The following is a 24,903-nucleotide window of genomic DNA, read 5'->3' as shown; positions in this document are numbered from 1 at the left end:
GCTCTGACAAGTCCTGCAGTAAAGAAACCGATTTACCTTTGTTGAGCCCATAATTTCCTAAACTTAATTGACTCCTTGGGCAACTTACTCCCCAGGACATACATAAACAGCCTTTGGAACTGTCTGACTAGCATAGAATCTAAAATCCTTAGTGTGACACTCTAGCCCCTTCAAAATTTGGCTTCAACCGGCCAGTTTCAGCTCCCCTCATGACCCCAAAGGCACCTTCCACAGCCTCCAGTCTTAGCTGTCCTGTGCATTTCCCTTCTCTGAAGCTTTCCTCATGCCATTTTCTCCCCCATGTCCTGCTTTTCATCTGATGAAATACTGCTCATTAGTCCTGACCCTGCACAAATGTCACCACCACTGCGAATTCATTTCTCCTCCCTTTGAGGTCCTTGTGCTGTTCATATGCTGAAGGGAGCCACTTCCTTTTGCAATGTCACTGTTTCCTGAATATGGAGCAGGTGTACTGGCCAAGTGCGAATAGCTAGTAGCCCGAATATAGGTGAAAATAGTTTAATTTATCACTGATGAGTTAATTTTTATGAGGATTAGGACAAATGTAGCTTGCAAACTTGTGATTTAATGGTTATTATTATTTGGGGTGATAAGTAGTAACAACAGTAAAGAAATAATGATAAACAAAATGAACACAATTTGGCTGATTGAAAGAAAACTATTAGTAGACAATAATAGATAGTGATAGGTAATAATCATACAGGTGGCACTCAAACATGACGGGGATGAAGGTGGTGGTATCAGGGTGGTCATGGGAAACAGATGGCATGCAGGTGGGCCCTTCAAAATTTGGCTTTAAGGTGGGTTTTTTAAAAAGGGACTATTTATAAAGGTTTAAGGACATTACAAGGGGAAAGTGCAGGACCAGCAAGAGAGGGTTCCAGAACAGGTGAGAGGAAGGAGCTGTTTCTGGAATCAGGAATGAGGTGTGTGGTGGAAGGTGTCTCTTTGTGTCTCCTGGAGGGATTATGGCTAAGCTAGTGACCTGCCAAGGTCAGGGCATAGGGAGGGCAAGTACCCCCAGCTTCTTTCCATCCACTAATCTCTGGCTGGTGCCTCCCGCTGGCTGGGTCCAACCCAAGCCAGGGGACAAGGGAGCCCAGAGCCATAGCCCCTGGGGTCTGTGGCAGAGGGTGGGGAAGAGGCAGGTGGATTTGGGGAAAAATGGAGCATGTTCAGCTCAGGGTGTGTAGAGAGGGTAGGGGTGGGGGAGATGAGCTTGAACGGCCCTCTGTCTCCCTTCTGGAAGGTGATCTTCCAGGGGACAGGAATAATCATGTATTCCCTCTGCTTTCTGGATGCCTAGGATGGCCCTGCACCCAGTGGGAGGAACCAGGAAATGGCTCGAAAACAGTAAATGACCTTGACCTTGCCATTCACCATGAGGATAGTGTCCTTTTCTCCTTCAGCCACACAGACTGTCTCTGTCAGGACCAGTGTGTCTGATGACAGGTGGCCACTCCTGCCCTGTCCGGGCCTCACTCTCCACATCTGTAGAATGACAGACTTGGACTAGAGCAGTACTTTCCAAACTTTTGTACAATAATAATAATAATAATAATAATAATAATAATAATAATAATAATAAAGCTGCAAAAATTTTCATTTAAAGCCAGGTTGTGAGGAAACACGGTATAGAAAACAGGTAAAATGGAGCAGTTTTGGATGAAGGGGGTGGGTTGGGGGAGGGGTAGCTGGAGGGGTTGCCTGGACCCTTACAGTCTTGTCTTCTTCTGGCACCTCTGCTTGAACTAGCGTTCAGGTAAGAAAAATATATAAATCCGAAACAATGAGGATTCTAACAACTGATGTCACCCCTTCCGGAGAGAGAGCCGGGTTAGAGGTCATAACTGGTTGAATCCTGCTCTCATTCTTCTTCTGCTTGGTATCCCCTACCCCGCAAATTTAAAAATTATTAGTTGCCAACATTTAAAAATCAGGATATTCCACATGAAAACCTGGATTTCTGGTTTCTTTTGGAAAATCCGATCTGACAGCTCCGGCCCCACAGCCCCCCACTCGAAGCTGAAGGCTGCTGGCTCACATCCACACCAGCTGGGTGCGATGTGCTCCTGTGTCCCAGGCCCGCTGGACCCTGAGAGCCTTTAAAGCTTCTGCCTCCGGCGTAGGCGCTTCACCACTGCCCTCAGGTGGCCACCTGCAGTATTGCACGGAAAGTCTTTGGGCGCTGAGATCTGAAGGATGGAAGGATGGATGATAGTCCATTTGGGACCTGGGAAGTGGGCAGGATCCTGATTCTCATTTTCTAGGAGATAGTACCTTACTAGTCCCAGTGGGATGACAGAGACATACCATAGCAGAAGGATGTGAGGATGTTAGTCGGAAACTGACCCAATCAAGAAATGGTTACTAAACAAAATTGACCTTGATCTTTCCCATTCACCAAGATGTTACCCCCTCCATAGGCTACACAGCCTGTCTCTGGCCTTAACACAAGTGTGTCTGATGAAGAATAGGCAAGTCCATGATCTCCCTGGGCTTCAGGCTTCCTATTTGTAGAATGATGTTTGGACAGAACAGTAGCTTCTGAGCTTTTCTTTGAAGTTACAGAACTGTGTGCCTTTTGGAACTTAATAGAGCTGCTACTACCTGCTGAATAATTCCTGAAAACACTCATTTCTAATGAAAATGCTTAATGTTTTAAAAATCTTATAAGAAAAAGATATGCTTATTATAGAAAATTTGGAAACTAAGGATTGAATTTTTTAAATCATCCATTATCCCATTCTGTAGAGATAATCATTATTGATATTTTGATCTATTTCCTTCTGACTTTTTTTGGGGGGGTGATGCTTTTAAAACTTAACATAGTGATTATCATATAGTATATAGAGAGTTACGTATTCTTTTTTAAAGATTTTATTTGAGAGAGTGAGAGAAAGAGAGCACAAACCAGGGGGGAGAGGCAGAGGGAGAGAGAGAAGCAGGCTACCTGCTGAGCAGGGAGCCCAATGCGGGGCTCAGTCCCAGGACTCTGGGATCATGACCTGAGCCGAAGGCAGACGCTTAACCAACTGATCCACCCAGGTGCCCCAAGAGTTACATATTCTAATTGCAAAAAATGTTCTTTTGGTTTTGTTTATCCAGCAAGTATTTATTGAGCACCTACTATGTGCCAGGCAATATTCTAGACACTGATTATGGCACAGTGAACAAAACGACAAAAAGTTCTGCCCTCGTGGAACTTCTGTTCTGGTAGAGAGAAACAATAAACAGCAAGCCTAATAATAAATTATAGCATATATTAGAAAGTAAGAAGTGGATATAAAGATAGAAAGTACAGCAGGTAAGGAGGGGTTCTGGAGCCAAGCGAGGGCACAGGAAGTTGAGAAGTTAAGATTTGAGCAGAGTTGTAGGTGAGGGAATAAGCTATCCAGATCTCTGGAGGAGGAATGTTCCAGGCAGAAGAAACAGCAAGTGCAAATGTCCTGAGGCAGGAAAGGTGACCGTTTATAGTACTGGGATCATTCTAGACTGTTCATGCTGTTTTGAAACTTTTTTCCCCTGAAATTCATCAGAGATACCTCCCAACATCTTCAATGTTCTTTTTAGTGGCTTCTGGAGACTCTGGATGCTCTGTAGGAGAATCATAAGCTACTTCTTAAAAATGCAGATTCCCCAAGTTCTATCCCATACCTACAAACCTAGATTCTCTGAGAATCTGCTAATAATCTGCATTTTTAACCGTATTTTTATTTGAGACCCATTTCCCTCATGACATGAATGTACCATCACTGATTTAACTGATCTACTATCAGTAGACATTTAGCTTGTCTCTAACTGGGGGCGATTATAAGTAATAACATGACAGCTTTGAGCAGCCACTTTGCCCACATGTCCTACTATTTCCATGGGACAGATTCCTAGAGACGAAATTACTCAAAAGGTAGCAGTGTTCTAGCCCGGGTTCTCGAATCTGGTCCCTGGATCAACAGTCGCAGCAACTCCTGGGAACTTTTGCGAAATGCACATTCTTGGGCCCCACCCAGACCTACTGGCCCAGAACCTCTGGGAGAGGGGCCCAGCAGTCTGTGTTTTCCAAACCTCCAGATGATTCTGATTCATGCTAGAGTTTGATAACCCCTGCTCTGGACTTGACTTACATCCATTATAGTAGCACTAGCCACGTGTGGCTATTGAAGTTTAAATTCATTTAAATTAAGTAAATTTAAAAATTAGCTCCTCAGTGGCACTAGCCACACTTCAAGGGCTCAGTACCTACGAGTGGCTTGTGGCCGCAGGACTGGGTGGTGCTGAGAGAACACGGCCACCATTACAGTTCTATTGACTGTGCTGTTCTAGACAATTCTCCAAAAAGGATGAACCACCCACCCACCCATGCCCTCATCCTCCTTTTAATTAAGAAACATTAGGGGCACCTGGGTGGCACAGTCGGTTAAGCGTCTGGCTCTTGATTTCGGCTCAGGTCGTGAACTCAGGGTCCTGGGATTGAGACCCGCATCATGATGGACTCTGCACTCGGGGGAGTCTGCTTGAGATTCTCTCTCTCTCTCTCCCTCTTTATAAAATAAAAATAAATAAATCTTAAAAAGAAAAAAAGAAACATCAGAAAGAACCGCTGTGGGCGTAAGAGGGGCCCAGGGGTTTGGAGGCTCCGCAAAACAGGTAATTTAAATCCTCATCTCTCCTCGAGGTACAGGCTTAGTTTTAGACATGGTGTGGAGGGGAGCACCCACTATACCTTATGGTCTGGTTCTCTCCTGAGCAGGATGAGATCATCTTCTTGCGATCCCAGCAGAAATCATCCCATGATGACAACCGCTCCATCCTGAGAGAGATGGAGGTAAGACCGGGGTGGGGAGGAGGGATGTGGGAGTCTCTGTTGTTTGTCTGTCTGTCAGGTAGTCTGTGTGGTGGTTCCCAGGAGGAATACGATATTTGCACTACGAGACTCTACCGGCCTGGCTCGTGTCTTGACATGTCCTGAGCCTTTGTCTCCGGCTGCCGCCTCTACAGATATTGCTGCAGAATTTTGTCCCTATAGTCTCTTTGTCTGTTTTAAAGATTCCCTGACTTCAGGATGCCTAGCCCAGGCACTTGTGCCTATAATTTCATCCTGGACTGGCAAATCCCAGACAGACCTCTGCCTTGGTATTTTTTTCTTTCCCCTTTGTCCTGGCTGTGGTCTGCTCTCAATCAATGACAGTTATTATGAACATTTCTTGAGCAATTACTACATACCAGACACTAAGCTAAGTGCTTTGCTAGTACTATCTCATTTAATCCTCATAACAGCCCTATGAGGTAGGTGCTATGATCTCTACATTATACAGATGAGGAAACTGAGGTTCAGAGAGGTAAAGTCACTTGACCAACGTCATGGAGCTGGGATACCGGATAAGAGCTTTTGCATTGTATTTAGATGCTAATCACAGGAACTAAAGTAACAACAGCCTAAGCAAGGTAGAATTATTTACTCTGTTAAGAAATAAGTTTGGAGATAGGTCCTTCAGGGCTGGTCATGATGTCATCAGTGACCGAGGCTCCTCCTGGTTGCCATCTTTAGTGTGTGGCTTACATTCCCAAGGATGCCTCATGGTTGTATTGTCACCGCCAATGATCCAGCCATCACATATATGTTCCAGGCAGGAAGAAAGTGGGGGAGGCAAAAACAAAACAAACAAACAACAAAAAAAAACAAAGAACTTTGCTGACTGATAGGCAGCTTAAAAGTTTCTTTCCGTGAAGACTCAGCCAATGCCTTCTGTGTTTACATCTCACTGGCCATCTCGACTGCAGGGGAGGATTGGAAATAGAACTTCAGCTGGGCACATTGCCACCCCAAATACAATCAGGAGTTTGTTATTAAGGTGTAAGGGGAGTATGGAGAGCTAACGTCTGACAAAGATATGAACCCAGAGAGTGTGACCGCACAGCCCTGCTCTAATCCAGTAGTTCCCAGCGCAGGCTCCTGGGTCATTTTCCTTTCCTTCTCTGTGACGTATTTTGTTCTTTGTTGGCATGCACCTGGTTACAGGGATGGCAGTGCCATTCTCTGATGGGCCACTCGGGGGCAGCAAAGCACAAGGCACCCATTTTGCAGCCCTGGCTCAGAGAGGCCACTCCCAGGAACCTAGATACAGGGCATCAAACTTCCAGGCAGGGCCCAAGTCCAGGGAGACCCTCCTCAAGCTGAGCACGTGCTTGGGGTCCCATGTCCTTGGTTCAGGGCCACCCAGTGTCCAGCTGCTTCCTTGGGGTTGGAACTGGTGCTATTCTGCAATCAGGCTCTGGGAACAAATGCTTGGGTATAACTCTCAGAAAAGAGTTCCTAGCTGTGCGACTTTGAGAAAGTGATTTCACCTCTCCGAGCCTCTGTTTTCTCACCTGTAAAATGGGAATAATGATCATCCTCCCTGCAGTGGGCTGCGAAGTTTGCATCAAGTCATGCGAGTACACGCTAGGCACGCTGAACGGCAGAGAATTCTGAACGTAGCTATCATTGTGGTTGTCCTGTTAATCAGTGAAACCTCAAAACCACCATCACCTTGGTCCTAAATAATTGCTCAAGAAATAAAGGCCAGGTCAGGGGCTTAGACCACTCAGTAGAAGGAAGCTAAACCCAAGTTCTCTTTTCTTCTCTGACCTCAGTATTCCTCATCTGGAAACTGTGAAGAGGTGTTGAGGTGCCGTGTGTGAGGTGCTGTCACCATCACATCAGGCTGTTCATTTAACCATGGGATCCCTTAATGCACCTTCAGAATGAGAGGGCAGCTCTCGTTGTCACCGGAGGACACGCAGCCCCAGGAACTGGGGACAGAGGAGACTGCCTGGTGTGGTGGTTGAGTGACAGTTCAGATCCTGGCTTCCCTCTCCTGTCTGTGTGCTTTGGAGCCTCCGTTTCCTTACTTGGAAAATGGGGGGTGCGGATAGGACTGACCCTTTGGGACTGTTATTTGGGATGATGCATATGGAGCCACAGGGAATGGGGCAGTCTTCACAGGGCCCAGTTCACCTCAGCAAGCCGAGAACTCAGAGGAAGAGACAGGAAGTGACCAGAAGCTCTCGCCCCAGAGCAGGGATTCTCAGCCCCAGGCTGCAAATCATATTCACGTCGGAGGCTTTAAAATTCCTGAGCCCAGGCTGCACCCCAGACCAAAGCATCGGAATCTCTGAGGCTGGGGTCGGGGCAGCAGGTGTTTTGAAGCTCCCAGGTGATACCAATGGGAACGAAGGTTGCGATCCGACGGACTTGCAGGGTTTCTCAAACTTTACCGTGCCTCGGAGCCGCTAGAGGTTCGTTAAAACACACGTTGCCAGATGAGCCCAAGAATTTTCATTTCTAACAAGTTCCCTGGGAGAGCAGATGCTCCTGGTCCTGGGACCCCACTTTGAGAACTCCTGGGCTAGCGCGATGTGTTTTTAAACTGCAGTGGTGAAATCAGTTTGTTGGCTCAAACCAACATTTAAAAGTAGTGAAACAGAACAGAAAATATTAAAACACACAATGAGAGAGTATTGATTTTTGAAACTTTCACTTCATTTGATTAGATAATACATATAAGCACACACCCATATGCACACGTATGTATGTATGTATGTATGCATACATTGGGCTGCAATTTAACATGTATTCCTTCTTGTGCCACAATGTTAAAAACATGAAACACTTTCTAAAAGATACTGTAATCCTGGGGTGCCTGGCTGGCTCAGTCAGTTGAGCATCCGACTCTTGGTCTCAGCACAGGTCTTGATCTCAGGGTTGTGAGTTTAAGCCCCACTTTGGCTTCCACGCTGGGTGTTGTGCACACATACGTATATGTAAGTGAAACAAAATGTACATTTAACAATATTTCCCATCTTTACCTACAATGCATACTAGTGTTTTCTCTTCTGTTCTATTTACTTTCTTTCTTTAAAATGCTGATTGAGGCTTAATAAATTGATTTTGCATCCCCCCAGAGGTTTGAAAATCTGTAGTTCAGAAACCTTGTTTCCAGAGGGTCCCAAACTCCCATCCACACTGAAAGTCCTCATGGGCGGGGGGCTGAGCCCAGATGGCAGTCTGGCTGATGTGGGGTGGGAATTGGGGTCTGTCACCAGGAGAAACTGAGGAAGACCACGAAGGAGGCAGATACGTATGAGAACAACTCCAAGGAAATCAGCAAGACCTTGGAGTATCTCAAGAACTTGGTGGAGAAGCTGTTTAAAAAGATTAACTGTGATGCCACCACAATTCTGGGTCACTTAGGGGAGACGGGGAAAATCACCGACGACAACCTTCCACAGTACTTTGGTGAGTCAAGCTGGGGCCCGTTGGACCGCTAGGAACCATTTCCAGAGCTTTCTATGAGCAGGCACGAGGACTTGCTCTTTGGGTGGCAGTGAGCCTGGTGGTGAAGCATGTGGGCACTAATGCCGGCCTGTCTGGGTTCAAATCCTGGTTCTACTCTTACTAGCTGTGTGCCATTGGGCAACTTTCTGAACCTCTCCGTGCTTTCGTTTTCTCGTCCAAAAAAATATGAGGAGTAAACCCAATACTTCATAAGGTTGTTGGGAAGAATAAATAAAATTTAATTTTAGTAAAGCTATATGATCATATCAACAGAGACAGAAGAAGCATTTGGCAAATTCAGCATCTATTCATGATAAAGACTCTCGACAAACTAGAACGGAAGGAAATTTCTTAACCTTGAAGGTGTCTACAATACACCTATAGTTAGGGGCACCTCGGTGGCTCAGGCAGTCAAGTGTCTGCCTTCAGCTAAGGTCATGAACCCAGGGTTTTAGGATCGAGCCCCACATAGGGCTCCCTGCTCAGCAGGAGTCAGCTATCTCCTCTCCCTCTGCCCCTCCCTCCTGCTTGTGCTCTGTCTCTAAACAAACAAACAAACAACCCCCCAAAAACCCAACCCCAACCAACCAACCAAACAAAAAAACCCTACAGCTAACCTCACCCTTAAGGGTGACAAACTGAATGTTTTCCCTCTAAGATTAGGAGTAAGGCAAGAATGTCTGCTTTCACTGCTCCTATTCACTATCATACTAGTGGTCCTAAGCAATGCAATAAGGCAAGAAAAAGAAACAAAAAGCATACAGATTGGAAAGGAAGAAATTAAGTGCTCAGAGCAGTGCCTGCCACATAGCAAATGCCTATGAACTAGAATACACATTTCTAGCCATAGGCCTGAGCTCAGGATAGAGAAGGAGGGATACCCCTCCACAGATCATGACAGTTTGGAATGAACGGCTTACACTGCTCTTAGAATAAAATCTACAGTGCTTGATACAGTCTGTGTTTGGGAGTTTCCTATGATGCCCACTCCTGCTGGGTTCAGTGATTTGCTAGAAGGGCTCACAGACTCAGCATATGGTGGTACTCGTGGCTATGATTTGTTACAGCAAAAGTTTATCCTTCAGCAAAAGGAAAAAGGGCCTGGGGTGAAGTCTGGAGGAAGCCAGGAGCAAGCTTCCAAGGATCCTCTCCCAGTGGGGTCACACAGGATGTGCTTAATTCCCCCAGCATTGAGTTGTGACAATGTCAACCAGGGAAGCTTACTAGAGAGCCTGTGCCAAGGGTGTGGAAAAAAAACAGATGTTTAGTGGAAACATGTTTTGTATACCTAGTTTAGGCACACTGAGCTGCTATTATCAGTTAATGATGATAGGAACCTTCCTGAAACCCAAGTTCCCTGATGCCAGCCTGAGGCTAACCTGGGAAGCAAGCCCTTCGAAGGATAGTGGTCAGGATGCTGTGTTAACTCTTTCCTGCCCACAGCCGATCAGGTTCTGCACAGCCTGGCCCCTGCTTCCATTTCTCAACTCCTGTCATCCTGCTGTCAGTCCTTGCTTACCACCTCAAGTCACTCTCCAGTGTAGTCTTGCAACCCTCGCCTCAACACATTCTCACCTCAGGGCCTTTGCACAAGCTGTTCCTGGAATCCTTGTCCCAGTTCTTCCTCATTCTCAGATCTCAGTGTAAATGTCCTTTCTCTAGCAACACTTCCCTCCACTGTCCCACCTGAAGCTGGTCTCCCCTCCCCACACGCTATCATTCCCTCTCATGGCAGCCCCTTTATGTAACAGTCACCCAGTTTGTCTCCATGTACAGTGGCTCTCACTCTCTGAATCTATGAGGTTTTCGAGATCTGATAGCAAGTTCCAGATGCAAATATTTTTGGTTCCTGATTTTCAGAAAGAATAGCCACAGTATAGGTAGTATAAGGTTTATTTAACATATTGTATCCAAATCCAGTAGTTACCGAATCTAGATAATGAGCCTCTGGATAGCAAGGGATATGTGTATCTATTTGTTTCCTTGTTGAATTTGTCTTTCTCTCCATCTTCCTCACATACACTGAAGCTTGTGAGCTTCGTCAGGTCAGGGACTGTGTCCTTGCTGTTACTGTTACAGTCATTTTGTTTTTCCTCCATGCATCTGGAACATCCAGCCCTGCACCTGGCATAGCAGGCATCCGGTAATCATTTGTTGAGTGAGTGAATGAACACAAGACTCTGACTGCATGGGGCTGTGAAACACAGAGGAAGGGCAGGTCCCCCAGAGTAGGCAGAGAAACGTTCCTGCAGGGAACGGAGCCCTGATCCAAGTCTTAAAACACCAGCAGGCATTATTCAGGGAGGGGTGTAGGGAAAGGCATTCTAGACCGAAGGAACAGCATGAGCAAAGGTGTGGAAACCTGAGAAAGAGTGCACAGGGGAAAAATCGGTAGTTTAAGGGGCTTCCCAGGGCTCCCAGTTTTTGGTGTAACCCAGTGTTTCTCAACCTCCTTTTCATTATTTTTGCCTCCTGAGGAGTCTTTTTAGACATTCTTTTCCTAATATTCATCCTCAGGCAATTTTAACTCTCTTGATACACTATATGGTTGTTTATGTTCTGTGTGTATATCTGTTTTATGTTATAAAGTCAGGGTTGGTTTTCTTGGGTTTGTTTGGTTTTTTCGTTTGTTTGTTTTTGGGTTTTTTTGCCTCTCAGCAACCAAATTTTGCCCTCTCGGGGTGATACTGCCCCCTGGAGAATGCATGGTATAACCCACGAGAAAAACCTTGTCCTGTTCCTTCCCTTCCTCTCCAGCAGGGGGCGTCACTCACAATCCCCACCCCACCCCACCCTCAACCAGGTCTCTCCGCTGCCCTCTTGGTTCTGATGGATTTTTTTTTACAGCCATCATTGAGAAGAAGACCAACGACCTGCTGCTGCTGGAGTCCTACAAGCGGATGCTGGAGATGGAAGGGGCAGAGACCGAGACCCCACCGCCCTTCATCAACCCTTTCTGGGGTGGCTCCGCCCTCCTCAAGCCTGCAGAACCCATCAAGGTCATCCCCCCAGTGTTCGGGCCTGACCCTTTCAGCGACAAGTTGGATGAAGGTGAGTTCTCGTCCTCCCGCGACCTGTGCAGGTTGCTAGGAGACCTGTAGAGCCTCAGTTTCCCTTTATGAGCCTCGTGGGCCCATGCATTCCATTGGGTTCCACCGTGGCTGTGGCCCTTGACTTGTTTCGTAGGGAGGATGCTTCTCCCTACAGTGCAGTGAAGATCCCGGAGTTTAGTGATCCTGGGTATATATTTTTTAAATCACTACTTTGTGACCATTTAAAATGAACCTTAGAATGTCCCCAGTTTACAAACTGGAAAACTGTAGGTACACAAGTTTCCCTGATCCCATCTGTCACCCTCACCCTATGCCCCTGAGTCTGACTCCACCCACGACCATCTTGCCCCCCCCAACCATGTCCCCCAACCTCATGGCTGAAGGAGCAGCGGCTTGGCTAATGACAGAAGCCAGATGCCTAACTGTGTCCCCTGGACTCTGCTGTGGACCTTCCCTCCTTTCCAGGGCACAAGTTCATGATGCTCCCCTCACTGTGGGAAGCAGCTCTTCTCTCTGGAGGTGGGGAGAAAATTGGCCCCACCTGGGTTTTGGAGGGCAGAGTGGCCTCACGTGTGGCGAGGCTGAGACGTGAATACACCTGTAAGCCCATATTCTCGCCTGTGCAAACTGGTCCTTCAAGAAACATTTATTCAAGGGTCCAAGATGAAAGTAGGACGATGTTCACTGCAGGCCCGAACTGGAAGTGACTGAAATGCCCACCCATTAGAAACTGGTTATGGGAATTACAGTCCACCCATCCATGCAATAATAATACTTTGCAGACACGGAAAAGAATGCAATGGGACAATGTGAACTCTTTCTCACACACACAGGGTATATAAATTATGTATATAATTGTAATATATGTGGATTATAGAAATATACATATATATTTTTTCAGTAGCTCTCAACCAGGGGTGATCTACCCCTCAGGGGACTTTTGGCAATGTCTGGAGATATTTTTGGTTGTTACAACTGGGAGGTCAGGGGTGCTGTTGGCGTCTAGTGGCCAGGGATGCTGTTAAAAATCCTACAGTGTCCAAGACAGCCCTTGACAACCCTGATGTATAATAGGGAAAGAGATGTATGTAACGAGAGAGTGAGAGAGAGAGAGGATGGAGGAGGGGGGTAGGGAGGGAAGTTGAGAGGGAGGGAAGGAGTAAAGTATCTTGGTTATGCCTATAAAAACAAAGGAGTTATAGCCTGACTTACAGTGGGTACTGGTGGTGATTTATAGAGAACTTTGCATTTCTAAGTTTAACAGTTCTGTAATTGTTTAAATTTTACAATAATCTTAGGCAACTTTAGTAATCAGAGAAAACTGGATTAAAAAAAACACCTGTCCCACTTCTCTAAGCAACACTTCACGTGTGCAGGTGTGTCAAAGGTGAAGGGGGGAGACTGGGGGAAGAGTGCCAACACACACACACCTCCTGTTTGATTTAGTCAAGGCAGCTGAAACTTAGCAGGAGTAAGAGCTTGGTCTGGCGTAGCCACCTTAGCACCACTTCCCTTGGCCCTTTGCATTCCTAAAAGGAGGAGGGCAGGGCCCAGCTGCTGGTAATGCTGCCCTCACAAGGTCAGGAACTTGCAGATGATGCCCTCACTTCTGCTCAAGGGCATGTTGGTAATCGTTGGGTTCTCTTAGCGCTAGTCTCTTTGGCCCCTATGTGTGAATTCAAAGAGGCACCCCCTCTGGACAGATTAATTGAGAAAAGGGGTCCCTTCTGTGCGGACATGGTTTGGCAATCAAGTGGGGGTTGGATTTCAGCCCATCTATTCACCTGTCTCCACCAGATGACTGTGCAGTCTACATCCTGAACGACTGCGCATGGTGGCCCTGTTTCTTTGACATTAAACTAAACTCACCTTCACATCCTCTTGGGAGAAAAAATAATTATTGTCTGGGCATCCCTGTGCGGTACATCTCTACTGATGCTCTTCCTCCCTGAGCCTCAAGAATGCTCACACTCCACTCCCAGCATGATGGAGGAACCCCAAACTAGGTTTGGACATCCTTGCCTTGGGCATCCGTGAATGGGGTAGAGAGGCACCGTCCCTGGAAAGGAGGCTACCTATGCCCACCCCATGCTGGGTTTGATTTCCAAGCTCCTCACACAAGTCCTGTCTTTGACACAGTGGAGCAGCCCCTGGACCACAGCAGCCTTCGGCAGCTGGTGCTCAGCAACTACACTGCACGAGAGTTTCGAAGCAGGGACATACACTCAGACAGCCTACCAGAAAGGGTGGATGATCTGAGGCTCAAGAAGAAGTTAACGGTCTGACGTGGATGGGGCTACGTTTGTACCTTAACCAGAGAGAATAAATGTTTTGTTCTGTAACCCCAGTGCCTCCTCACACTCATTACAAAGAGACTAGACTAGGGTTCTGGGAGCCTCTCTGGGATGGGGTAGAGGAATTAGGACAGAAGAGCTGAGACAGGAGGCAAGAGTTGTATGAGGTCACCATGGCTCCTGAGAACCCCCTGAGATTGTGACCAGAACAAATAACTAGTACTTCTGAAATTAGAAATTAACCTCTTATAGTAAATGGATGTGATTTTTTGCCAAATGAGCCATATTCTTAGAATGAATGTGAGACCTGTTCCTCTTCATTTCTCATGGGAGAAATTTTCATGTGCTATCCAAGCACATCAATGGGAGAAACATTCCAATGGCATCCTAAAGGAGAGGATGTCATGGAAGCTAGGCTCTACAGATGCTTGAGCTCTTTGAAGAAAAGGGCTGTAGTCCTCTAGTTAACATTCCAGTAAATTGTGGTCCTTGATAGAAATAGTCCTGAGTGGCTGTAAAGGTCTATCTCAAATAAAGAGTTACTAGGATTCAATAATAATGACAACAGGGACATCACTAGCTCATATTCTGCCTTCATGGGAACCAGCAAAGGATCTTCCTTATTCAAGGGACTTTTGTCAGAGAAACACCATGAACAAATATACAACGTCCTGTTTATTTCAACACAGCTTCTAGATGGATTTCCATCTGCAGGATGTGTGGCCACAAGGTATCTATATGCCACTGAGGCTGCAAAGAAGATAAAGGTGGGTAATGAGGCAGCCACACAGCTTAACAGGCCAGTAGCAGGGATGGCAGCATTACCGGGCAAAGTGAGAGGAGGGCAGAGACCACCTCCCCACCAAAGACAAGCCCAGGGTTGGGTGGTGAGCCCCTCTTAGTCCTTTTCTTCCCCGTGGGTGATGATGTGCACCAGGTTCTTATAGTCCAAGTGGCCAGTCACATCAGGGGGGAAGGCGGCGAACATCTGTTCAATCTGCAATGAACCAGCAACACGTGCTGAGCATGACAGGATGGGAAGTGAGAGGAACCGCTCTGTGTGGGCTGGGTCCCTGTGCAGAGGCACAGGCAGCAGGGCTATGCTGTATGTGGAGACACGACACTTGGGTCCCCCTCCAGGAAGGCCTTGTCATCCAGCTGCTGCAGAGAGCTGCCAGGCCCAAGGTCATGGCCTTTCTGGGGCAGCCCACAGCCAACTGATCAGTGTGGGGCCCAACTTGGGGCTTCTTAGAAGGTTATTCTAGCTCCAGGGCTCCCTGGGAGGTAGGGGGCAGCCAAGACCCTCTTTGGGCCTGAGCTGAGGTTCCACATGTCCCTCCGTGCCTCCCTGCTTCCTGCCCTTCCTTGCTCTGCAGCAGGTGCTGACCCCATGGACCACCCTGTGGGATGTTCCTGGGTATCCAGCCTGTAGCAGGTAAAGCAGGAATCGCATATGTGTAAGTTGTGTATGGGAGCAAGGGGGGCCTGTGGCTAAAAGCAGACACACAACCCATCTACAGGGGCGGCAGCTGGGCAGAGCCAGCCGAATGCGGCCACGTGGGCTAGGAGGCCAGACCTTTTGGAGGAAACGAGAAATCTAGATTTTTTTTTTCAACATGCAGTTTCCACATTTAAAAAGTATTGACTAGTTATTTTAAAAAATACATATTGGCCAATAATAGCTAATACTTACATTGTCCTTACCACACGCTTCAACACTTCGTGTGTATTAGCTTGTTTAACCCTCACAGCGTACTATGAGGGAAGTTTTATTACCATCCCCACTTTACAGATGAGGAAACTGAGGCACAGTGAGGTTAAAGAGCTTGTCCCAAGTCACCAAGCTAGTAGGAGGTGAAGGCAGGCTTTTTTAACTGCTGGAGTTTTAGGGGAAAATCTAAATACAATTTTTAGTGAAATGTGACACCTGATGGCATCAGGCCTGAGAAGGCGCTATTTTAAATATTTCATTAATAATATCGACACGACCGTTGTTTATTGATACAGGACTTTGGGCAAATTAGCAGAAGTGCCCCTTTTTTCCAGGCACATTACTGCCACCTGCCAGAAAAAGTCATATATACAGCTTTAAAAAAATAATAAAATTACAACAGGACACTTTACTACCATCTGCTGGAAAATAGTTGCAACAACTAGATATTCCACAATATTATTTTATGAGTACAGCATCCAGAAGAATTGTGCAGTGCAGTGACAGTATGTGGCACATACATGACAGCGTGTGGCACCCTGCAAGCCACCCTCACTCCATCAGGAAATTGGTGCTCTAACCAGGGCTCCATGCACTGTGAGGAAGGTAGACCTAGAGTCAGATAGAATCTAGGTTTGAATCCAGGCCCCGGAATTTAGCATTGGTGGTGTCCTTTCAGGCAAGTGACTAACTTCCCTGGGCCTCAGTTTCCTCACCTATAAAATGACAGTAATACTAGTCCCTACCTCGTAGGTGGTTGAGAGAATGAAATGAGTTAGAGGGCTCAGTAGCAGGTTCTCTGTCAGTGTGGGGCCAGGGGTGTTTTAGGAAAGAGGGTCACACAGGAGCTAGGGTGCAGTGTGTGTCCAAGGGGCCATTACCTCCTCTTTGGAGAATCTCTCCGCTTGCGTGGTCAGCATGTCCCGAACGCTGCCGAGAGAGAACAGCAGGTGTTGGCACCGGGAGTGTGTATGGGAAGCAGGGAACTCCCATGTCCTCCCCCACACATCCCACTCACTAATCAGCCTTGAGCACTCCTTTGCCTTCGGGGTCGAACACTTTGAATGCATTGAGAATGGTTTCCTCTGGGTCTGCCCCTGAAAGAGAAAACAGGGTTGCATCATGCCATGGGTGGCTGGGAACCCATGGTACCCCAGGAGGCAGGGCCCAACTCTCTCCAAAGATGGAGGGGCCAGGGCCAGGCTGTTTGCTTGGAGGAAAGGCTCTGCTTCCTCTGAGCAGTGAACTTGGTATTTGGAAAGAGTGGGCTGAGAATCCAGTCATTTCTGAGCACACCCAAGCTCAAACATAGATCTAGATTTAGAAAGACTGGGATGTGTATCCTGACTCCAGCATTTGCTAGCTGTGTGGCCATAGACAAGTAGCTTTCCATCTCTGAGCCTTAGACCAGGGATAAGAGTAGAACTTACCTCCTAGATGCTAAATGAGGTAACACATCCGAAGTGCAGAGGATGAGGTCTAGCTCAGGGTAAGCCTTGGAGCAATGGGAACTGCTGCTTTTTATTTTATTTTATTTTTTCCCCCAGTGCCAACCCTTGTCTGCCCTCCCGGTGCTTTCGTTCATGCCCAAAGATGAAGACATGTAAAGATACACACACACACACACACACACACGTGCACAAATGCAGACACACATACACAAATATACACGTATGGACCTACACATGAACTTACCCTTAAGTTTCTCCCCAAACATCTGTAGGAACACAGTAAAGTTAATTGGACCTGGAGCTTCCTTGAGCATTTCGTCAATTTCTTCATTTTTCACGTTCACACGCCCTAGGGCAGGAAACACACAGTCAGCCACTGCCGCCCCCCCGCCCTGGGAGGAGCCGAAACAGCTGTCAGGACCCTGGCATTTGCCCTCGTAATTCCACTTAAGGGAATCTAGTCTAGGGACAATTAGAAATGGAGTTGAGGGGGGGCCCAGATTCACTGGAAAAGATGTTCTCCACAGTGTTATTTATGATAGCCAGGCAGCTGGAAACAACTCAAACATCTAATGGGGGAGGGACTAGCTATTTTTATAATAGTGTCTTCAGAACCTGGAACATTTTAAACAGATTTTTAAACTTTTTGCTTAAATGGGAAATGCTCATATTATAAGTTATCCCTCTCAGTTGGAGGTGGAAGAGACAGATCAGAATCTCCTGAGGGAACTTTTTCAGATTATATCTGCTGTAACCCACACAGCCTCGGAGATTCTGATATACCTATGCTAGCCTCTGCCATAAGCCCATATCGCACCTTTGTGTAAATTTTTTAAAGCCACCACTTCTTAAGATAATTTATGTTTTAAATATAAAAATCTACAGTGGCTACAGACATGAATAGTAATCTGTAGAATGGTATAGTGCACAACCTGCGCAGCTGTTCATGGTGGCCCTGAGTTCTGGGAGTGGAAGTGGAGGGGGGTGAGTGGTAGTGGCAGTTTGGACACACGTATTTTGAAAAGCTCCATACACTTGTGTTCACACTATTGAGATGTTAGATTTAAAAAGGTGAATCCAAAATAGAATGATTCCCATCTTAAAACAACCACAACAACAAAAAACCTACAAAAAAACCAGATGTACCTAGAAAAGTCTTAAAGGCTGAAATGTTACAGTGGAATGTGACCTAATGTTTAAGTTTTCTTTATACTTTTCTGAATTTTGTGAATTTTCTATTGTGGGCTGGCATTGCATTCAAAATCACAGAAAAAAGTTTTCAAAAGAAAAATGAAAGATATGTGAAGACACTTTAAGCCAAAACACTTAGCTATCTTCCGACATTTGTCTTAAAGTCCAAACATGATTGAGCTGTTTCTTTGAAAAATGACAAGCTCTTGACCTTTTCAGTGGTCATACCTTCCACCCCTCAGGAAGGTGGGATAAGGAGACCCTCCTGCAGGTCTAGTGGGGGAGGGGGGCATACCAAGAGCAGCAAAGGTGTCCCTCAAATCATTCTTGTCGATGAAGCCATCCCTGTTCTGGTCCATGATGGTGAAGGCCTGTGGAAGGGGGCATTTGGCTGGTCAGCCCAGGAGAAGTTGGGTGGAGGAGCCCAAGAGATTGGGCTACGGACTAGGGAAAATGGGATTCTGGGACTCGGATTCAGGGAGCACTGAAGGACATGAGATCAAGAGTCAAAAATTGGAAATTGGACGTTCCTTAAAATGTTACGCTTAGAGTTAACCATGGGATCCAGCAATTCCATTGCTAGGCATCTACCCAAGAGAGTTGAAAACATCTGTCCCCACGGAATCCTGTGCCTGAGGGCCCATAGCAGCTTTATTTACAATAGCCCCAACCTGGAAACCGCCCACATGTCCATCAACTGATGGATGGATCCACCAAATGTGGTCTTGCCACGTAATGGGCTATTACTGAGCAAGAAGAAGGAAGGAGATCCTGACACCAGCTACAACATGGATGAGCCCTGACCCAGGACACTGAGTGAAAGAAGCTAGGGCAAAAGGCCACATGCTATATGATAGATTTCTACAAAATCCCCAGAACAGGCAAATCCATGGGGACAGAAAATAGATCCCCAGAGGCTGGGGAAGGAAGGGAACGAATGGGGAATGACTGCTAATGGCTATGCGGTTTCTTTCTGGGGTGAGGAAAATGTTTGGAAGTTAGTGGTGATACCTGCACAACTCCGTGACTTCAGTAAATAACCACCGAATTGCACGTGTAGCTTACAAAGGTGCATTTAGAGTTGTGTGACTTACATCTCAAGAAGTTTTTATTTAAAAGAATCAAGTTAATACCTGGGGTCTCATCTCCCCCGCTACCACCAAAGAAAGCCCAGTTATCTATAAAATGGGGCGGGTAATCTTTCCTGGGTAGCTCCCATGAAGGCTCCCAAGAGCTTTGTAAATGCCCAGGTCATTGTACAGATGACTTATCATCGCCACGTTTTTTTGAATTCTTTGCAGCTTGTTCCTGAAAGTATTTGCACCCCCTTCCCCACGCCCCCAGCAGCTGATCTCATTCCAGGGATTGGGACAGGGTGAGGGGGAAGGGGCAGTGGCGTCTTCTCCCAGCAAGGTGACAATTTCAAGTTCAGATACGAATATTTCATCCTGGGAATTCTTTCCCTGGTGGCCTATGGGACACAGCATTCCTGTGATCTCAACATTAGTGAGGACAAAAAAGTGTAAGTGTTCGCGTCCCACTTGGAAGCCCCAAATGGTTTCCCCTTTGGTACAGAGCACACCGGCCTCTGCAGCATGTTTTCCTCTAAAGGCCCAGGTGGGAGTGTGGATGACTCAGTGTGAGCCATCACGACTGCTGGAAAATTAATTCAGAGTCTATCCTTCTAAGCCTGCGGGCAGTGGCTTAATTTGGCCTAATTGGTACTTAGGTTTACTTAATAAGGCGCACTCCCATAGAATGTGATGGGGTTTCCACCTGGCTAGTATTCAACAATGGAGGACTATATAATTTAAAATCTAAGAGATATTCTTTCTCGTCTCAGTTTGGCAGAAATAATATTTTAGGCTATTAATACCCAATGTTGATGGAGATACAGGGGGAAAAGTCACTTTTTCCTTTTGAGGCTGATCAGTACAGAGTTTCTGGAGGGCCAGCAGTCCTGGTGTTTAGTTCCTTTTTCAAAGCGCCTTTGACCCAGCAGTTCTGCTTTTAGGAATTTGCCCCAAGGAAACAAGCAAAGATGTGTTATTCATAATCGTAGTACAGTCTAAACAAAGGTAACCTCCAACCATAGGGAGTGGTTTCAATAAACGATAGAAAAAGTTGATGAGGAATTGCTCAAAGAAAAATAGCAAAAGAGTAAAATAGTTTATATACACGTAATGCAAAAATGACTTGAAGGATGGATATCAGAATGTTAACGGATTATCTCTGGGTGGTAGAATTGTAGGTTGTTTTACTCTTCTCCTTTGTGCTTTTCTGAATCCCCCCCAAACATTTTCGACAAGAAATGTGCTTTACTTTGATGATCAGCAAAAAATATTAGAAATAATTTCTTTAAATGGTTCACGCACATGTTGAGACTGGATCTGGGGTTATTTGGAGGATAAAAACATCTAGCCCAGAGGTCCCTGCAGGGAATGTGGACCGAGGGAGCGTTCTAACAGGTGGGAATCTCCATCTGGGCGGATGGTTCAACAGCTGCACCCACCTCCTTAAATTCCTGGATCTGGGTCTGTTCAAACATAGAGAACACGTTGGAATTGGCGCCTTCTGCTCTCTTCTTGGCTTTCTTCGGTGCCTGGAGGGGGCGGGAGGAGGGGAGCATCGATGAAAAGAGACAGAAGCTGGGAGTTAGAGAACTAGGTCAGGTTGTCCCATCTCTGAGTGAGCCTCAGCTGCTCATCTGTGAAATGGGCGTATGAAGCCCACGCTCATCTCAAAACGGTGATACCGGAGGGATCAGAGGAAAACAGAGTAATGTGTCTCAAAAGCATGCTGGTTCTGGTGGATCGTCAGAGATCTTGGGTCTTGCAGCACCTCCTTTGCAAACTAGGGGAGGTGGAGATGCGTCTCTGGGGAAGGAGGCAACACTTTGAGATCAGCCCCAGCAGGATCCAGCCGCCTCTGTTTCAACGCATTTCACAAAATTTCAGTAATGCACAGAAAGAGAATTGATGGGGGTGGGGGAACGTCAGGCTCACTAAACCGTGAGGAATACCCTTACGAAATGATACTTTTTCAGGGTGTTAAAACCCACTCCTCCCCCTCCCCAATTCTCCTTTGATCCAGATGGCAGTGAAATCTCCTCTCTAAATGTGCTGTCCTTGCATAGGCAAACAGTGCAGAGAAGAGCAAGTTAACCTTTGTCCCGACCCCACTTCTCTCTGACTTGAAACAGAACAAACGCTTGAACACCGTACATACATGATTTCATTTAATCCCCCAGTCAAGTAGATGCTGTCTTTTTTTTGTAAAGATTTTATTTATTTGAGAGAGAGAGAGAGAGACCAAGATAGAGCATGAATGGGGAAGAGAGAGAGAAGCAGGCTCTCCACTGAGCAGGGAGCCCTACGCGGGGCTGTATCCAAGGACCCCAAGATCATGACTTGAGCCGAAGGCAGACGCTGAACCGACTGAGCCACTCAGGCACCCCACAAGTAGATGCTGTTAGTACCATAACCATTTTACTGGAGAGTCAGCCTGGGCTCAGAGAGGTTGGTTCACTTGCCCAAGGTCACACAGTCACAGAATGGCAGAACCGGAGTTGCACTTGGGCAGTCTGACTCCAGAGTCTCTGCCCCTAATTCTTCCCCCAGACTGGCCCTGATTTGGTGGCTTCCCGCTTTGGGAGGGGGACGCCTAACCAAACAACACAGAGAGAAAGGTTTTAAATTTGCAAGTTCAAAAGGTGAAAACAAAAAGATTCTTTTCCCCAGCTGCCTGAACAAGAGAAAAGAATTACAATTTGATCCTTAAAAGCGTTCAATCCCATTTTGCAAGCCCTGGGAGTTATTGATTCCTCGAGAGGTCAGTAGACAAGCCATAAAAAAGCCAACTCTCTTATTTTGTTTTTGCGAGTCCCTGGGAGCTGCTGTTATTTGTGGCTTATCGGGGCATTGATTGGGGTTCCTCTGTGCGCACACAGCAAGCACGGCTTTTTCCACCAGGGTCTGGGGCCCTCAAAAGCCACCTTTCCCCCCCTCCCCTCTGGTCCTCTGCTCGTAGGTGCTGTTTCCTTTCCCCCTTCCCCCTCTCCGCAGCATCACACCTCACGGAGCCCTCGCTACTCACCATGGTGGAAAGGATACAGCACTGCTTCCCCAGAAGAATCCCTCAGTCTGTCCCGCTCTCCTCTCCTCGGCTTGGGAACAATAAATACTTCCTCCCTATGTTTAAAAATAACCCCATGACCACTTTTGGCAGTCATAGGTGAGGCAGACACCACCTAAGGCCCCCCCACCCCATGCCGTTCTTCTGAAGTAAGGGGAGCTCACTCGCCACCCAGTGACACATGAGACCCAAAAAGGCATTCAAGGTTAAAGAGACAGGCAGCTGGGTCATAGCGAGAGATGCTGCACGCTTTCGGCAACACTTGGGCGTTAGGCACTTGTGCTTGTCAATTTTGAGAAAGAAAACGGCAGAGAGGAGACTGTCACAATTCTCTAACGTGATCAGGGTCCCACCCCAGGGCCTTTGCACCTGCACTTCCCTCTACCTGGAGTGTTTTTCCATCAGACATTTGCAAGTCTCCATCCCTCACCTCCCTCCGATCTTTGCTCAAATATCATCTCCTCAGTGAGACCTCCCCACCACCCTGTTTAAAATAGCCACTCACCCTCTGCCCTCCAGAACCCCTTCTCTGCTTTGTTTTTCTGCAGAGCACTTCTCGCTTCCTGACATACTGTGTAATTCACTTATTTATTTTGTTCAGTGTCGGTGAACAGTCAGCTCAGGAAAGCAGGGTCCTTTTCAGTTTTCCTCACTACTCTCTCCCTGGCTCCTGGCTCATGACAGGCACACAGCAGCTGCTCAATGAATACTTGTTGATTGAAGAAATGACATCTTTCACTTACCGAGCACTTGCTACATGCCAGGCGCCATGTACACATGTCTCATGCTCACAGTTAATTTTCCGGACACCCTGTGGGGTAGAGGCCACCTTATCCTCTGTGTCCCCAGCATTCATCCTCCCCCCAACTGTGTGCCAGGCACTGTGCTAATGTGGGGGGGACTCCTGTCCGGTGACAAACCCCCTGTCATGACATTATGAGTAAGGAGTAGATGGACAAAGATAAAGAAATGCATAACCCAGATAATTTCGGGTAGTAACACATCTTACACAGGAATGAGAGAGTTGTGGAAGTCACGGGCAGGAGCTGCCTCCTGTGAGCTCGGGGGTCCTCTCTGAGCAGAGACTGGGAGAGAACGCTCCTAGCATCAGGGACAACAAAAGCCTCAGAGGGTGAATTGGCTTCTTTGAGGGGCAGAAGGACCTGTGTGGCTGGAGCTGAGTGAAGGAGGGAGTCCCGGGTACAAGTTGAAGCCAGCAAGGCAGGTGGGGCAGATCACAGTCTTGGGATTTCATTCCAGACACAAGGGGAGTCATAGGGGAGTTCAGAACAGGAGACCCTTTTTCTAACCAGTCCCGGGGGCTGCCAATGCCCCGGAACATACTGATTTGGGAGCAAGACCATCAAGTACCATGGTGGAAGGAGATCCTATCAAGCAAATCAATCCACAAATATGTTCTCAGTTGCTCTGATGTTCTGGAACCTTCCATGGACGTTACCGGGAGAAACCAACAAGATCCCTGGCTCCCAGGAATGAACAAACTAGTTAATAAAGGAGTAAGGCAGACTTTGCCCTCCTGGCCTGAGAGGGGGTTGTTCGAATGTCTCCATTCGACCTGAGAAGGTTTGAGGCAGGAGAGTGGAGTGATTTAGCCCTCACGCTGGGAAGTCAGATAAAATTGCACTTGAACCTGAGCTCTGTGTGACCTTGGCCAAGTGGCTTCACCTCTCTCAGCACATAAAGTGGGAATGATAAAAAGACCTTCCTTATGAGGCTTTTGGCAGGGTGAAAGGAGATGAGGCCCAGGCAGGCATCACTCACCTCCCCTCTCAGGCGAAGACAAAATTCAATTTTGAGGGCACAAACCCAGGAACCATTTATTGCCGTGACAAAAAAAGATGTAAATTTTTCTCCTCTTTCCAGTCACACGTGGGTCAGAGTTATCCAGGAGCATCTTCTGACAGAATCTTTAGTAACAAAAGGTTTGTTTTTCTGTGTGTGCACAGGTGTGGGGGCACACACACACACATGCACACACACATACACATGCACAGACACACACACACACATGCACAGACACACACATGCACAAAGACATATCCACGTATTTGTGCGCATACACGAAGCACATAATATGCACGCACACTCACACGCACAGTAGTGCACGCACCCATGCACGCTCACACGCCCATGCATGTGCACACAGATCAGTCAAGAAGAGCTTTTCTGTCCAAGGTTCTCTGACAACACCACAATAAATGTTTCCCTAGCTAATAGGCACACCATGGATTTTCGTTAAAACACTTGTGTGAGCAGTCAGTATCTATAAATGGCCAAGCAACATGGTTGTTGCAGCCACAGTGGATGTGCAGAATGCATGGTGGGGGATGGGGAGCCCCTGGTTCAGGTGTTCGGATGGGCTCAGGCCCTCCAGAGGCAGGTGGGTGTATAAGTGTGCCCCTGAAGAGCAGCCATACAGCTAGTCCCCCTGAGGACTATTTTATTCGACTGAATCTTTGGGACGGGTTACTGGGGGAGAGTTCTGGCTCAGTAGCTAGAGGTGCAGGGCCTCAAACAGGGCACTAAACCTTCTGGGGCCTCAGTTTCCTCATCTGGAAAATGGAGACCATAATAGTGCATAACCCCATAAGGCTACTGGGGGGGAGTGAGTGAGATTATGTGTGTCAGGCGGATTCTGGGAACATGGCAGCCTGAATAGCATGGAGCCCCATGGCTTCTGGGACTTAGGGCCCATAGGATGTGTGTCAGG

At 47.1% G+C, this 24,903-nt stretch overlaps 2 protein-coding genes across 2 annotated transcripts in view; one reads left to right on the top strand and one right to left on the bottom strand.

The window, feature by feature from the left end:
- The window catches only part of CCDC63 (coiled-coil domain containing 63), a 30,053-nt gene extending 16,302 nt beyond the window's left edge, over positions 1 to 13,751 (top strand). The window contains exons 7-10 of the mRNA XM_045776879.2: positions 4,772 to 4,846; positions 8,107 to 8,299; positions 11,186 to 11,389; positions 13,531 to 13,751. Of these exons, the coding sequence (XP_045632835.1) occupies positions 4,772 to 4,846; positions 8,107 to 8,299; positions 11,186 to 11,389; positions 13,531 to 13,676 (618 nt within the window). The 3' untranslated portion in view covers positions 13,677 to 13,751. The remainder of the gene's footprint in view (positions 1 to 4,771; positions 4,847 to 8,106; positions 8,300 to 11,185; positions 11,390 to 13,530) is intronic.
- A 591-nt stretch (positions 13,752 to 14,342) lies between these two features.
- MYL2 (myosin light chain 2) lies at positions 14,343 to 22,324 on the bottom strand. The gene is made up of 7 exons (XM_045776890.2): positions 22,134 to 22,324; positions 20,551 to 20,640; positions 18,334 to 18,409; positions 17,092 to 17,196; positions 16,415 to 16,493; positions 16,278 to 16,326; positions 14,343 to 14,682 (listed from the first exon to the last, which is right to left on the bottom strand). The coding sequence occupies exons 1-7, from the start codon at positions 22,134 to 22,136 to the stop codon at positions 14,584 to 14,586; spliced, it is 501 nt and encodes a 166-aa protein (XP_045632846.1). The 5' UTR covers positions 22,137 to 22,324; the 3' UTR covers positions 14,343 to 14,583.
- Positions 22,325 to 24,903: the final 2,579 nt, after the last annotated feature.

This window comes from Ursus americanus, chromosome 30 (genome assembly GCF_024610735.1).
Source record: "Ursus americanus isolate L20-20 chromosome 30, mUrsAme1.1.p, whole genome shotgun sequence".
Classification (NCBI taxonomy): Eukaryota; Metazoa; Chordata; class Mammalia; order Carnivora; family Ursidae; genus Ursus; species Ursus americanus.
Note: the sequence above shows the minus strand (reverse complement) of the source record. Positions and strands in the feature narration are given on the sequence as shown.